The sequence below is a fragment of the Tachypleus tridentatus genome, chromosome 13 (assembly GCF_004210375.1).
Source record: "Tachypleus tridentatus isolate NWPU-2018 chromosome 13, ASM421037v1, whole genome shotgun sequence".
NCBI lineage: Eukaryota > Metazoa > Arthropoda > Merostomata > Xiphosura > Limulidae > Tachypleus > Tachypleus tridentatus.
In genome coordinates, this window is record NC_134837.1 from 267,512,663 (window position 1) to 267,530,119 (window position 17,457).

The 17,457-nt window shown below is 37.1% G+C and overlaps 2 protein-coding genes across 2 annotated transcripts in view; one reads left to right on the forward strand and one right to left on the reverse strand.

Annotated features, from left to right (window-relative positions):
- The window catches only part of LOC143237670 (neuronal acetylcholine receptor subunit alpha-10-like), a 50,147-nt gene extending 33,775 nt beyond the window's left edge, over positions 1-16,372 (forward strand). Inside the window, exons 6-8 of the mRNA XM_076477175.1 lie at positions 10,903-11,254; positions 12,512-12,693; positions 15,939-16,372. Coding sequence (XP_076333290.1) covers positions 10,903-11,254; positions 12,512-12,693; positions 15,939-16,286 — 882 coding nt within the window. The 3' untranslated portion in view covers positions 16,287-16,372. The remainder of the gene's footprint in view (positions 1-10,902; positions 11,255-12,511; positions 12,694-15,938) is intronic.
- LOC143237669 (uncharacterized) overlaps positions 4,261-17,457 on the reverse strand; it is a 237,718-nt gene continuing 224,521 nt past the window's right edge. The window contains exon 3 of the mRNA XM_076477174.1: positions 4,261-5,360. Coding sequence (XP_076333289.1) covers positions 4,706-5,233 — 528 coding nt within the window. The 5' untranslated portion in view covers positions 5,234-5,360 and the 3' untranslated portion in view covers positions 4,261-4,705. The remainder of the gene's footprint in view (positions 5,361-17,457) is intronic.

The window sequence follows — 17,457 nt, forward strand, 5'->3', positions numbered from 1 at the left end:
GGTGGCACTGTTGGTTGATCAGCATTTGCCCACTCTGTCTTTACCACTCAATACACCCTTGGAGGCTGTAGCCATTCGTGTTTTCTTGGGTCATACCATCACTGTTTTTCTCTCTATCTGTCCCCTGGAGAGACATATGATCAATCAGACTTTGATGCTCTCGTTGAATAGTTGCCGTCTCCCTTTCTAATCCTGGGGGACTTCAATGGACATCATCCCCTCTGAGTAAGTGCTGATATCGACAGGAAGGATTGCTCCATAGAGTGTATGCTCTTTGATCACAACTTTTCTCTTTTCAATACTGGTTCTTGTACTCATTTCCATGCGCCTAGTCAGTCCTTTACTGCTACTCATCTCTCAGTTTGCTCTCCTTCACTATTCTCCCATTTTTCTTCAAGGGTTGACAATAATCCACGAGGCAGTGATCATTTTCCTATAATCTTGAGAGATTGGCCATGGTCGATTCCAGCTAACCCGTGTGCCCCAGTGGAAGCTGGATCAAGCAAACTGACTCTTTTTCACTGCTCTCGCAGAACTTGATCCTGCCATTGTCTGTAAGCCATCAACAGATGACTGTGTGGCAGCAGTAACTAACTGTATTACACAAGCAGCTGCTCAATGTATTCCTAAAACCTCAACACGTTTTCCACGATATCCTCGTCTTTGGTGGAATCCTGTCTGCCACATGGCACGGAAAGCTCAAAAACGGAACTGGGATACTTTTCGTAGGTATCCCACACTCTCGCACCGCATTGCTGTCCAGCAGATCCGTGCATATGCTCGGTGGGTAAGATGTCAAAGCTAGAAGAAATCTTGGATTAAGTTCGCAACCAGCATATCTTCTACTACCAGTTCCAAAGTCATACGGGACAATATTCGAAAGGTCAGTGGGCAGTATAATTCCGTCCCCCTTTCGATCTTGCTCTCTGATGGCCAGAAAGCAACTGATACCTTCAGTGAAAGCTTTTGCCGGGTATCTAGCACTTCTGCTTCTTCCTCATCTTCTTTGCCATCAAGACTCGGGCAGAGCGTTCACCTCTTTCCTTTCGAACTGACTGTCTCTTTGACTATAATCGTCTCTTTACACTGGTGAAACTCAAACTGGCCCTTCACTGGTCTGGCAGAACTTCGGTTGGACCTGATGATGTCACTATGAAATGCTGCACCATCTACCTGCTGCTTCTCTTACTATTCTTCTGCTTATTTTTAACCTGACCTGGCAGGAGGATGCCTTTCCTGATGCCTGGCACCAGGCTATTGTCCTACCTTTCTTTAAGACTGGGAAGGATCCCAAGATTCCTTGAAACTACCGTCCAATTGCTTTGACGAGCTGTCTCTGTTAGATCTTAGATAGGATGGTTAATGCTCATATTGTTTGGTTCCTCGAATCAAACAACCTCCTCTCGCCCACCCAGTGTGGGTTCCGACGACAGCACTCCACCACAGACCACCTAATTCATCTTGAAACATCAATCAGAGAAGCATTTCTCAAACGACAACATCTTGTATCAGTATTCTTTGACATTGAGAAGGCTTATAGTTCAACATGGAGGCATGGAATTTTGCGAGACCTCCATATATATGGGTTACGTGGCCATTTGGCTATTTTTATTAAACCTTTTTTAATGGACAGGAGATTCCAAGTGGTGTGGGTTCGATACTTTTCCGTTCTTTTCTACAGCAACTTGGAGTCCCACAGGGTTGTGTTTTGAGTGTCACACTTTTCAGTATAAATATTAATGCCATCACTGAACAACTCCCTCTCACTGTTGCAAACGGGCTCTATGTTGACGACTTTCACATCTCGTGTCGGTTGTCGAACATGATGTATATTGAGCATCAGCTACAGACTGCCCTCAATCGTGTACTGAAGTGGATCATGGTGAACGGTTTTAACTTCTCTCTCTCTTGAACAGTTTCCATACACTTTTGCCACCAACGGGGTATTCACCCTGATCCTGAACTCTTTATCAACAAAGGTATGCTACTTGTGGTCCCCGAGGTAAAGTTCTTGCGGCTTATCTTTGACCCTAAGCTTACCTTCATACCACACTTAAAGTAGTTATGGGTCAAATGCACAAGAGCACTGAACATCCTCTGTGTCCTCTCTACCACCAGTTGGTGAGCGGATCGATGTTCTATGTTAAAGATATATCGTGTTGTTATTCGATCGAAATTCGACTATGGATTACTGGTCTATGGCTCTGACCATATTGTCGGCCTTAAAGATACTGCACCCTATTCATGATCAAGGACTTTGGCTCAGCACTGGGGCTTTACGCATTTCCCCAGTTCAGAACTCGTACATAGAGTCTCATGAGCCTTCTTTTCAGCTCAGCTGTTTGCAACTGTCTTTACTATATGCTTTTAAACTTCGTTCCTTACCAAAGCATCCCACCTGGGGCTGTGTTTTCCTTCCTCGGTTGGCCGTACTTTTTCAGAACAGACGATCTGCCATTGCTCCTTTTGGCCTTCGTATTCAGGCGCAGTTGGATGATTTGGGTCTGTCCTTGGATAATATTGCTGTATCCTCTGGTCAGTCCATCCCACCAAATGTGTCCATCCTCAAATGTGACCTGTCTTTAAGTCATCTGAGAAAAGTAGACACTCCCGATTGGAAATACTGCCTTTTATTTTCTGAATATCTTTCGAACCATCCTTCCATACCTATTCATACAGGTGGTTCGAAATCAGGTGACTGTACTGGCTCTGCCATGGTTTGTTGTGGTTCGTTGGTTGCACGCAGAATCCCCTCAACAGCTTCTGTGTTCACTGCTGAACTATACGCCATTTCTCTTGCCCTGGATCACGTAGAGGTTAAGCAGTACTCAAACTGCACTATTTATACTGACTCGCTTAGCTCTCTACTGGCCCTGGAATCACTTCACGTTGGTTCACATGCTGTTCTTGCTGATATTCAAGATCGACTGGCTCATTTCTCTTTCACATCTACTTCTATCCAGCTTTTCTGGATACCGAGCCACGTTGGTATTCGCGGGAACGAGCTCGCAGACAGCAGCTAAATATATCTGCTCAGACACTATCACTGCTGTGCCTTTTCATACATGGACTCGGCTTCGTGCCAGCCAGCAGTCGACTTGGAGTGAGCACGCAAAAACAAGCTTTACCAAATAAAACCCTATTTTGAACTTTGGCCGTCTTGCTTCCGTAAGGATCGGAAAGAGGAAGTTGTTCTAACTAGTCTACACATTGATCATAGTTTTTTTTAACTCATCGTTTTCTTTTATCTGGGACTGATGCACCAGTGTGTAGTTTATGTAACACTCAGATCACAATAAGTCATATTTTACACTCTTGCCATCGTTACGATCCTCAACGACTGCACTGTTTTAAACATGTTCTGTACCAAGGTTTGTCCATAACGTTGGTCAGTGTTATTGGTGATGGTGATACTGTCCACCTTGGTAATGTTTTTAGTTTTACAAAGGCCATTAATCTGTTTAATGCCATTTAAGTTTTTTATTTTATACATTAGATCTTTTTAATGTGGCTCCCTTTTAAAAATAACAGTTCATCTAGTTCAATTTGAAATTAGAAACTGACCGTAACATTAAGTAACTCGAAACCAGGACTGGAAAGGCCAACTTCGGGTGACTAACGCTGGTGTTCGAACTACCTGTTTGAACTACCCGTTAGTCATCCTGGGGAGTTATTATTAAAATTTGCTACAAGTCTTTCAAAACTTTTATTACTTTTTGAAAATTGCCATAACGTCAAATAACACAAAAAAAGGACTGGAAAGGCCTACCTCAAGTGACTAACAGTGATTTTTATACTTACCTGTTAGTCTTCCTTGTGAGTTATGATAATTACAGTTATGCTACAGAAAGTCCTCTACAACTTGTATTACTGTAGTTTTTTCTTACTGCTGTAAACTAGATTTAAAAATTGGTTTTATCATTTTTTTTAACTTTGTTTTATTTTACCTTGATTTCCGTTTATAACTTCCCTAATTTTACTTTAATTTTAACTGTTAACTGTATGTTTCACACCGAAGCCTAGCAGCTTTGTGTGATAAAACACTAAATCAAACAACCATATCAGAACATAAAAATGGATATATTTATAAACCTTTATATATTAACAGTAGTATATATGTAACATCACACAAGATACCAAAACATTAAACACGGATACCTTTCTGTATAATCGTTTGAGTATCTGTATTGATTTTTAACGATGAAAAATTATAATATAAGCATTAATCATTAATTAGCAAACAGTTAATTATTACCGTTATGTACAGGGTGTCCCAAAATTATGTTTACACTCTTTGGATCATTATAACTTGCCTTGTTTATTGATTTTAACAATGAAACAAGATACATATGATAGACAAAGGATTTATTTAAAGATTTAATACTGAAATCAAGAGAAAAAATACCAAATAAAATTCTTCCCAAGGAAAACTCTCCTTGGTTGAAATTGTAAAATGTCACAATTTGCTTGCTTCACTTCAGGTGTTCAAACTGAAATCCGTTCTGCTCCAGACACATCTCATAACGGGAAGAAATGGAAGTGCACACATCAAACACCATCTCATCTGGTATTAAAACACATTGTTCTTCAATTGCAACTCTTAATTCGTCAATTGTTGCCCTTTTTGTGCTGTAAACTTTGTCTTTCAGAAACCCCTACAAAAAGAAATCCATGGGTGTCAAATCTGGTGATCTAGCAGGAAATTCTACACTTCCTCTTCGTCCAATCCATCTGGCTGGCATAGATGCATCCAGATATGGTGCAAATTCAAGTGATGTTCCTCTGTAACATGTGGATTTTCTGAAGCCCAGTAGGTGCAGTTGTGTCGATTTATTGAGCCATTCAGCTTAAACGTTGCTTCGTCACTCCAAACAATTTTGAGTGGAACTTCATCATCGCCTGCACATCTAGCAAAATACCATTCACAGAACTCAACCCTTCGATCAGGGTCATCTTCAATCAGAGCGTGAACAAGCGATGGGATGAAACTTTTGAATTGGGAACGCTTCAAAATGCGATGAACGCTGGATTTAGGGATACCTGTTTCACGAGACAGTTGGAGCACTGATTTTCTTGGAGAATTCAGAACAATATCAATGACCTCTTGCTCTCTTGTTGGGCTTGTTGATGATTTTTTTCGACCGGAGCGACCCTTTCTCATATGGTGGAGAGTTCCGTGTTCATCAAACTTGGCGATGATGCGTGAAATGCTGGGGCGAGATGGCACATCCATATGGAACTTTCTAGTAAAATGTCTTTGCACTTCAGCTTTGTTTTAGACTTTCCAGAAAGTTTTGAGAATGAATATTTTGTGCTCGATTGTAAGCTGATTATCCGCCATCCTTGGACACAAGTCAAATCTGAAACAAAAGAAACGGTTTATTAGCTATACACAGTCAAAGAGTGTAAACGTTATTTTGGGACACCCTGTAATTACGATAATTCAGTAGAAGTAAATAAATGAGCTTCTTGTCATTATTATACCAAACTGTGTGTTAAAGTGTTATTTACTGAATGGCGAAATTCTTACACATTTCAGTAAACATTTTCTTCGTAAGTTCTTTGTTACATTTATTATCTTTTGCTGTGTTTATTCAGATAATTAGAAGTAAATAGTTTTACGATAAAACTATGCTAACCTGATAAAATTAACGATGAAATGAACAAAATAAAACACTTCATCAACATCAACAAATTTCCTCAAAAATCTGTTGAAAAAAATTATACGCACACACCTAGACCAAGAACAAACAAACAGTAAATCCCAAGACACAACAAACTACAAAACTTACACTGCTGTACACCATATGTTCCTGACATCAGCGAAAAAATAACCAACAGTTGGAAAAACTTAAAATACAATATTCCAGTAAACACCAAATTTATTCAAAAATTAGATTCAAAGTTAAAGTCCTTACTGTATAAAAATTACACGAAGAAACACAACACCAACATTGTTTATCAAATACAATGCAACAACTGTCACAACTTCTATATCGGAGAAGCAAGCAGAAAAATGGAATCTATATTCAAAGAACAAAAAAACACCTTCACACGTTTTTGAACACTGCAAATCAAATAAACACAACATAACCATAGACAACACACAGATACTAAGTATGGAAACAAATATAAACAAACGCAAAATTAAAGAAGCCCTAATTATAGAGCAACTAAAACCAAAATTAAACTAGTATAAAGGAACACTTTTATACCTATACTAATTAATAACCTAATATCCACCTGCAACGCCCCTACAATCCCGTACCAGTTTATACTCTTGGATCTAAGACATGTGTCCGGCAACGATCAATTGCAAACTGGTATTGACCTAGAAAGATTGATTTTTTTTTCTGGTTTATTTGTAAAAGTGTTAATATATCCATAGCAGCCGTTCTGAGAAACATTCTGATTTCAAGTGGGTGTGTCGTCATCAACAAAGATTATATTTGTTTACTTCATGGATACAACTATTTATCAGCTGGTCTACTTATTAAGGATATTTTACTGTTGACTGGTGTGATAATAAATAGATGTTTGTTTCTACCTATCTTTCAAAGTGAAACCTTACCAAAGCTTTTAATACCCTAATCCAGGAATGGGCAACTCAATGGCCACTGACCACACTGAGCACAATTGTGGCCAGCTCGAGTTTAGGAATAAGCTTTTTCCACCATTTATTTTTTAATAACTTGGTAATCAGCAACTGCACTGCCTCACGTCATTGCTAATGTCGCGACCTTCATCACTACCACAGACTCCACCCATTTTGTATCGTCAGTCTGGTTTATATGTTTGTTATCGAGTGTGCGTTGTTTTGCATGCGCTCACAAACATATTTTTATTGTGCAACTTTCAAATGTTTCAATATATTTTGTTTTTAATCCCAAAACGTGAAACGAGAATTTAATTTAAGTTGGAAGTTGAATTTTGCAGTGATTGAAGCAAATAATAAGTCAGTGTGTGTTTTGTGTGATAAAGTTTTTAGAAATAATAAAGTATACAACCTTAAGCAAAACTTTAACAATTTTCACAACGAAATTTTACATCAAAGTATAGCAAAAATCATATAAATAAAATTAACCGTCTGAAAGCACAACTTCATGAACAAAAGGGAGGCCTAAAATTTTTTTATCATAGATAGAACTAGTTACGTTAGCTAGCTATGAAGTAACTTGGATTCTAGCTCAAAAAAGAAATCATTTTGTAATGCTGAACTAGCAAAAGAAATATTGATTGTGGTTTTTTAAAACTCTGTTAGAGAATTATGATTCAAAAATAAAAGATGATTTTCTTCAAAAGGTAAATAATTTGCAATTAAGTCGAAGAACAATTGTCTGCAGAATGTTAGAGTTAGCGAAAGACACAGAAAATCAGTTGTTTGAACAACTAAAAGACTGTTTGTATTTTTCATTAGCACGAAATGAGTCAACAGATGTTAGTGACACTGCACAGTTGAAATTTTGGGTTCGATATATAACTTCAGATCTTCATGTGGGGAAAGAAATGTTTGGCCTTTGTGGATTATAAGATCGGACGTGAAAAAAACAAATTTGAATTTTTTTTTTTGAAATCTCAACAAAATTCAATTTGGATTTAAAAAAAACTAGTTTGTCACAACAGCCGGTGTTCCCGCCATGACTTTGGCAAAATTAGGATTTGTTTCTCTTTTGAAGCAGCATTTAATTGAAAATAATGTGAAGTCCACACTGCTAGCTTTCCATTATATTTTTCATCAGGAAAATTTGTGCTCAGATGTCTGAAGGTGATTAATTAAAAAATTTGATGGACATTGTTGTAAAAATTGTGAATTATATTAGAAGTGGAAACTCTCTCATCCATCGACAGTTTGTTGAGCCTTTGAAGAAAAGAAGTGACTGTACTTTCGATAACCTTACTGATTTTGTAAATGTAAGATAGTTAAGTAGAGGAAAAGTCTTGAAACGATTTACTTTCTTATTTCCTCAAATAAAAGAGTATCTTGTTGAAAAAGGTAAGATTGAAAATTTCCCTGAAATTAAAACTTTGTCATGATAATGTGATTTTTACTTTCTGTGGGATATGATGGCTCACTTTAATAATTTGAATACGAAGCTTTAGGGAAGAGGTAAAATAATAAGCGAGAAATCACAGTCTATTCATGAACTTCAATTCAAGCTAAACCTCCTTGCGGAACAATTACATAAGAATGATTTAACACATTTTGCAAAGTTGAATAGTTTTCTAAAAAATAATGACTATGATTTCTCTGATGCTAAAGATGATCTCAATGTAAACTGGATAAAAAACCTATCTCAAAAATTTGAATGACGTTTCTCCGAATTTAAAAATTTAAAAGTGATATTTGAAGTTGCACAATCTATTTCAGTTTGACTTTGGAAATCTCAATAAGGAAATTACATCTTTTTTGTCTCTTGATAAGTGTGGATTTGAAGACGGGATGCTTACCCTGCAAAGTGTAGAACACGTAAACAAAAATGTTCTATGAAAGAGATGTGGCTCACTATTCTGATAAATGAGTCTTCCAAATTTACAGATAACAATTTCAAAATTATTTTCTATGTTTGGATCCACATGGGTATGTGAGTCAACATTTTGTACGCTAGATTTTCTCAAGTTTAGATACAGATCTCGGCTTACTGACATAAATTTAGAGGCAGAGCTAAGATACTCACTGAGCATAGATATTAAGCCGAATTTCACGAAACTTGTTGATGAAAACCCCATTAATTTTCATATTGAAGGTTAGTTGAAATGCAATTATTTTGATTCAACTAAGATTTTTCAGTTTATTTATTCAGTTGTTGTTGTTGTTGTTTTTTTTTAGTGTGGCCAGTGTTGTTTTCATTAGCCACAGTTGTGGCTACTACGAAAAATATGTTGCCCACCTCTGACCTAGTCAGACGAAAGTGAAATATGATGATAATGTTTCATAGCCTAGTTAGATAAATCTCATCACAACGTTTCAAAGCCTGGTCAGACTAAAGTGAAACCTGATAAGAACGTTTCACAGCCTAGCAGACTAAAGAGAAACCTGATAAGAACGTTTCACAGCCTAGTCAGACGAAAGAGAAACCTGATAAGAACGTTTCACAGCCTAGACAGACTAAAGAGAAAGCCGATAAGAACGTTTCACAGCCTAGTCAGACGCAAGAGAAACCTGATAAGAACGTTTCACAGCCTAGTCAAACTAAAGAGAAACCTGATAAGAACGTTTCACAGCCTAGTCAGACGAAAGAGAAACCTGATAAGAACGTTTCATAGCCTAGTCAGATTAAATGGTGAAACATATAAAGAACGAGTTCCGAAAACTAAAAGGAAATCTATGACAACTTATAACGTCTCCGGGACTATTATTTCTTTCATTACTATTTGTTTATTATTATTTGTTTCATTACTATTTGTTTTATTTACTGATAAATTCATCTATGTTTTTGAACAAAACCGATCTGCTTATTACCGTATTCCCAAGTGTTGAGAAACAGTTGTAGTGTTGTTAAGACTGAATGAATCTAGGACGTTCAATACTGGGAACTGATGTCAGATGTATCAGGTACCTACTAACACACACCGAAATACTTGTTGTACTCCTCAATACAATAATTCCAAATAACATCATACACGTTTCTGTAGTTACGTGATTAGTAGTAGCAGAACACCTGATATATATTTACTGTTTCCTAACGACCACTTATTAATACAATATGAGAAGTTTATGTTTGAATTGAGTTCTACAGTTGTTACAATAATTTCCCAATGGTTCAAAGGTACGTTTGCAGATTTATAACTCTAAAAACCGAGTTTCGATACCCGTGGTAGTTATAAAACTGTTATAATTCTCACAAGTTATTTTTTCGGTATTCAAGTTATCAATTAACAATCAGTGTATTCGTTTCTTCGCTAAGAACTGAAGTATATTAGTTAGAGCAAATCGTTTCATTCGGTTGTTAAGGTAACAAAACATCTGTAGGTAGAGAAGCTTTGAACACAGTGTGAGAAACCTCTTCAAATATTCACTTACTCAAACAAACTGGTTATCTGGTAATAAGTGTTATTTCCTGGTTATTTAACTACACTTTTCTCCTTTAAAGATAACTTTATTCATTTTATTTGTTTTATTTGTTCCTTTTTCTTTTCTCAGAATTCGACTACAACTGAGCTCTGAACCCACAGTCGCTAACATAGCTTCAGGTTTTAACGTCACCGAAATTGACTTATGCTACGCAGTGTTCCAAGCCTTGAAAAAGGTTAGAACACGAGAGCAGTGAAGCACGCGAGTTCGTCAACAGTGACACGTGTCCCAAATCATGTGATGTATTAGCACCTAACTATGCTGAGAACAGGAACAAGCAAATCAAAGCTGGGCTCGTGCTCTAATCCAAACAAGTCTTTAAAAGCGATTGGCTGTATTGACAGACGCGATCATTCCTTTAATGGTTTCGTATTGAACGTGAGTTAAGGTAAACATTGTTCAACGACCTAGCTGCTGGCGACCGAATTTTACTTTGGGAATTACTATCTAAGCCTATTTTCTATTTGTGAATTATTCAGTTATCTCCAAGGGAATTTTGCTGATGATTCTTTAGAATTGAAAGACATTATCTGGATGTTGAGGAAAACTTGGATCTAATGGTTTTCATTGTATGTTGTTGGATCACTCTGTATTGAGTCATCGATCGATTTGTCAATTGAAATGTGTGAAGATTTTTCACAGACATAAGGATGAATAAATCAGTTGATTAAATTGTGTGAAGTTTTTCATAGACATAACGAAATATAAATGTATCAGTTAAACTGGGTGACGTTTCTCCATAAACATAAAGACAGACAAATTTGTCAATTAAATTATGTGATTTTTTTTCGTAAACAGAAAGATGTATTCATTACATTGTTGTTTTTCAGGTGGAACTTATAAAAGAAAAAGAGCAAATGGAACTGAGCGGTTATCAAGTTGATGGTGAGTTTGATTTGATAGGTTTGTCAGTAACCACCGGCTTTCTTCAGTTATCTTGTTGTGAAGAAACTTATCCAGAAATTACGTACACCCTGCAGCTTCGCCGCAGACCGCTCTTCCACGTGTACAACCTTATCTTGCCTTGTCTCCTCGTGAACTGTGTATCACTACTGACCTTCTGCATGCCTTGTGAGTCGGGAGAGAAAGTTACACTGAGCATGTGCAGTCTCTTGACCATGGTCATATTTTTCGTCTTTGTAAAGGACACTCTGCCGCCTTCTCAGAAAATACCGTTAATCAGTAAGTACCTCTGGGCTGACTTATGAACTTTCTACACTGTACCTCATCAAACCAACCTTTTATTAGTAAGTATCTCTCGGCTGTCTGATTGGTGAACTTCCTACTCTGTACCTCATCAAACCAACCGTTAATTAGTAACTACGTCTCGGCTGTCTGACTTGTGAAATACCTACATTGTACCTCATAAAAACAATCCTTTAATTTGTAAGTGTTTCCAAATAGTCTTGCATACGGCCCGGCATGGCCAAGCGCGTTAAGGCGTGCGACTCGTAATCTGAGGGTCGCGGGTTCGCATCTCCGTCGCGCCAAACATGCTCGCCCTTTCGGCTGTGGGGGCGTTATAATGTGACGGTCAATCCCACTATTCATTGGTAAAAGAGTAGCCCAAGAGTTGGCGGTGGGTGGTGATGACTAGCTGCCTTCCCTCTAGTCTTATACTGCTAAATTAGGGACAGCTAGCGCAGATAGCCCTCGAGTAGCTTTGTGCGAAATTCAAAAACAAACAAACGAAACAAACAAAAGTCTTGTATACGAGATTCTTACCAGACCTGCTCACTAGTGACTCAGCGGGAGATCTTAAAATCAGCTTGTGTGCCTATTCAGGGCAGAGCAAAAACAGTTCATTGTGTAGATTTGTGCCAAAGACAAACAAACCCTATTTTACCTACTTATAGTTTTTCTCTGGACAATAAATTAGTTTTATACTTTAGTGTTGAAGATCTAAATTAGTAACACTTATTGCTATGTTACTTGGAATGCAAGCATTATCTCTTCTCATTGGTGAAAATACTCTTCGTCATTAAGGTTGGTGAGCACGTGGTCATCCAATGATTGCCTATCCGTCATTAAGGGTGGTAAACACGTGGTCTTCAAATAATTGTCCACCTGTCGTTAAGGGTGGAGAACACATGCATCCAATGATTACCGACCCCTCGTTAAGGGTGAAGCAGACATAATCATCAAATGATTACCTACCCGTCATTTAGGGTAGTGAACACGTGGCCATCAAATAATTGTTCACCACCCTCGTTAAGGGTGGTGAACACGTGGTGATCACATGACTGTCTGTCAAGTTGAGTAAGTTTAGTCTTTACTCCATATTCTATATTATTTATTATTTTTAAAAATAGTTGCTCAACCATTTTTATGTTCAACAACAGAGTTAACTGTAAGTCGTGAATAATTTGTTATATACCAAACTTCCTGTTAATAATGATTATATTGTAGGAACGTAATATTTAAATATCTGTTTGTTAGGGATATACTACGTTGCATCTATCTGCCTCACAATTTCCACAACTGTATTCTCTGTGGTTACACTGAACGTCTATCACCGAGGTAATATTGGGAGAGAAGTTTCCCCGTGTCTACGTAGTCTGGTGTTGGGACATTTCTCCAAGATCTTTCATTCCAAATGTTCCTCGGAACAGAGCCCCAAAGTAAGTTATGTACCTAAAAGAATTTGTTTCTTTACTGTTTTCGATAGATATGTTTCCACTAAGAAACAGTCAAATCATAAAGTACATATGTTCCAATAAGAAAGAGAGAAATTGCTCAGTATGTACAAATATATGTTTCCATTAAGAAATAGACAAGTCATATAGTAAATACAGATGTACTACATAGACAAAAGTATGTGGACACCCGACCATCACACCCTTATGTTCTGGTTGAACATCTCTTTCTAAAACCATGGACATTAATATGGAGGTGGTTCTCCCTTTGCTGCTACAACAGCCTCCACTCTTCTGGGAAGGCTTTTCACTAGATTTTGGAACATGACTGCGGAGATTCGCTCCTATTCAGCCACAAGGTCGGGCATTGGTGTCGGGCGAGAAGGCCGGGCTCGTAGTCGGCGTTCCAATTCATCCCAAAGGTGTTTGATGGGGTTGAGGTCAGGACTCTGTGCAGGCCAGTCACGTTCTTCCACACCAACCTCGACAAACCATATCTTTATGTTCCTCGCTTTGTGCACGGGGCATTGTCATGCTGAAACAATAAAGGACCATCCTCATCTGTTGCCACAAAGTTGGAAGCAGACAATTCTCTAGAATGTTATTATATGGTGAAGCATTAAGATTTCCCTTCACTGGAACTAAAAAGCCTAGTCTAAGCCATGATAAATAGCCCCAGACCATTATTCCTTCTCCACAAAACTTTGCAGTTGGAACTATGCATTCAGGCAGGTAGCGTTCTCCTGGTATCCGCCAAACCCAGATTCGTCTCTCAGACTGCCAGATAGTGATGCGTGATTTATCACTCCAGAGAACACGTTTCCACTGCTCCAGAGTTCAATGGCGGCGTACTTTACACCACTCCAGCCGACGCTTGGCATTGTGTATGGTGATCTTAGACTTGTGTACAGCTGCTCTGCCAGGGAAACACATTTCATGAAGCTCCCGACGAACAGTTCTTGTGCTGAAGTTGCTTTCAGAGGCAGTTTGGAACTCGGTAGTGAGGGTTACAACTGTGGACAGACGATTATTACGCGCTAAACGCTTCAGCACTCGGCGGTCCGGTTCTGTGAGCTTGTGTGGCCTACCGTTCGTGGTTGAGCTTTTGTTGCTCCTAGACGTTTTCACTTCACAATAACAGCATTTGCAATTGACTGGAGCAGCTCCAGCTGGGCAGATATTTGACTAACTGACTTGTTGGAAAGGTGACATCCTGTGACAGTGCCACGTTGAACGTCACTGAGCTCTTCAGTACGATCCATTCTCCTGTTAATGTTTGTCTATGAAGACTGCATCACTGTATGCTTGATTTTGCGCACCGTTAGCATTGGGTTTGGCTGAAATAGTCAAACCCCTTAATTAGAAGGGGTGTCCACACACTTTTGGCCATATAGTGTAGCTTTGAGTTTTACAGTAAACGAGATATCAGATGCTAGATTTTTGCGCCAATAGTTGACGACTATTGCTTGCAGCTGTTTCACGGGTATCATCAAAATCTGATATTTATTAAATATATTTTAAGTCAAATCGTGACGGAGATATTGAGCAAGCCAAGGAATGTGGTTGATATCTTCAGGTCCTACTTTGTGAACCGGTCTCAGATAATGAGATACTGTTATTGTCTTAGAATAATATTTGTACGTCAGTGTAGAATATCTTAGGTTAAAATACACGGCATATTTCTGGTGTTACTCTAATGGAACCTATATTTTCCACACTATTACACCACCTCCAACAATAACAAACTGGGTCAAAAAGTTTATATGTTTTTCTCTATATTTTTCTTGCCGAGAACTTACGACTAAACAATCCACGTTACATGCTCCTTGTTAATACCTGTCCGCTCTCTGCACCTGAAACACAATAGAACTATGGTTTTCTGCTTCCATGTATGATAAATTATATTTAGAATGTCCGACAGAATATGGAACAAAATGTACGGCCCTGTTAATTTTCGTGTAGGATACGGTTGTATCAGCGTGTGTACAGGATACAATTTTACCAGTGTTTATATAGGATATGGTTATGTCGATATATGTATAGGATACGGTTATATCATTGTGCGTATATAGAATACAGTTATGTCGATATATCTATAGGTTTGGTTTGTTTTTCTTTTGCATTTTGCGCAAAGCTACTCCAGAGCTATGTGCACCAGCCCGCCCTAATTTAGCAGTGTAAGACTAGAGGGAAGGCAACTAGTCATCACCACCCATCGCCAACTCTTGGGCTACTTTTTTCCAAACGAATAGTTGGATTGACTATCACATTATAACTCCCCCACGGCTGAAAAGGCGAGCATGTTTGGTGTGAGAGGGATTCGAACCCGCGACCCTCGGATTACGAGTTGAGTGCGTTAACCACCTGGTCATATGTAGAGGCTACGGTTCTGTTAATGTGTGCATGTAGGATAGGGTTTTGTCAGTGTGTATACAAGATACGGTTACGGGTATGTCAGTGTGTATAGAGTTTTAACAAAATTAACAATCAAGGTAAGTTGTTCTAGAATTATTTTGTGAATATTCCCAACAATAACTATTGTTCCTGTTATCTCGTCCAACTATAAGGAAACAAAGACAATCATAAGTCAATAGACTTGAACTTTTTGTTACTTACAGAAAGATATACCTTTTTGTTAATAACATAAAGATATACCTTCTTGTTAATAACAGAAAGATATTCCTTCTTGTTCATTATAGAAAAATATACCTTCTTGTTCATTATAGAAAAATATACCTTCTTGTTAATAAGAGAAAGATATACCTTCTTGTTAACAACAGAAAGATATACCTTCTTGTTACTTACAGAAAGGCACACCTTCTTGTTACTAACAGAAAAGTAGACCTTCTTGTTACTAACAGAAAGATATTCCTTCTTGTTCATTATAGAAAAATATACCTTCTTGTTCATTATAGAAAAATATACCTTCTTGTTAATAAGAGAAAGATATACCTTCTTGTTAACAACAGAAAGATATACCTTCTTGTTACTTACAGAAAGGCACACCTTCTTGTTACTAACAGAAAAGTAGACCTTCTTGTTACTAACAGAAAGATATTCCTTCTTGTTAATAACAGAAATATATTCCTTCTTGTTAATAACAGAAATATATTCCTTCTTCTTCATTATAGAAAGATAGACCTTCTTGTTAATTACAGAAATATATATACCTTCTTGTTAATTACAGGTTTACGTTTCGACTTATATTACTATCTTTTCTCTCACTGCAGGAACAGAAAGTTGCCGACAGACAGACATCACGTGAAGAAAAGCTAGATTTTCCTCACATCGAACAGTATAATTTCTCGCCTCGATTAAGGAAGCGGATGGAGATGGGTGAAGCGAGTGATTATTCTGCGGATGAATACATACGACAGGTTTTTCAAATCGTTGGAAAAATTTATGAAGCTGTTGAAAGAAACGAGATAAGAATTCATGAGCAGTCTAGAAAACAAAACATCAAAACGGAGTGGCAACAGATATCGTTAGTGTGTGACAGGTTATGGCTTGTGTTATTCCTCGTTGCCGTTACTGTAGTTACGTTATTTGTACTATTGTTGTCCCCATACGCCCCCTAGTGGGAATACGAACACTTTCGTTTTTCTACTTTATCATTTTTTATTCGTTATTTTTGATATTGCTGAAATATGATTATAAATATTCTAACCACAAAACCAACTATACTGCATTCAGATTATAAATATTCTAACCACAAACCCAACTATACTTTATTCACATTATAAATATTCTAACCACAAAACCAACTATACTGCATTCAGATTATAAATATTCTAACCACAAACCCAACTATATTTATTCAGATTATAAATATTCTAACCACCAAAACAACTATGTTGTATTCAGATTATAAATATTCTAACCACAAAATCAACTATACTTTATTCACATTATAAATATTCTAACCACCAAAACAACTATGTTGTATTCAGATTATAAATATTCTAACCACAAAATCAACTATACTGCATTCAGATTATAAATATTCTAACCACCAAAACAACTATGTTGTATTCAGATTATAAATATTCTAACCACAAAATCAACTATACTGCATTCAGATTATAATTATTCTAACCACAAACCCAACTATACTTTATTCAGATTATAAATATTCTAACCACCAAAACAACTATGTTGTATTCAGATTATAAATATTCTAACCACAAAATCAACTATACTGCATTCAGATTATAAATATTCTAACCACCAAAACAACTATGTTGTATTCAGATTATAAATATTCTAACCACCAAAACAACTATGTTCTATTCAGATTATAAATATTCTAACCACAAAATCAACTATACTGCATTCAGATTATAAATATTCTAACCACAAACCCAACTATACTTTATTCAGATTATAAATATTCTAACCACAAAACTAACTATAGTGTATTCAGATTATAAATATTCTAACCACAAAACCAACCATATCTTATTCACATTATAAATATTCTAAACACAAAACCAACTATACTGTATTCAGATTATAAATATTCTAACCACAAAACCAACTATACTGTATTCAGATTATAAATATTCTAACCACAAAACAAACTATATTGTAATCAGATTATAAATATTCTAACCACAAAACCAACGATATTGTACTCAGAATATAAATATTCTAACCACAAAACCAAACACATTGTATTCACATTATACATATTCTAACCACAAAACCAAATATACTGTATTCAGATTATAAATATACTAACCACAAAAC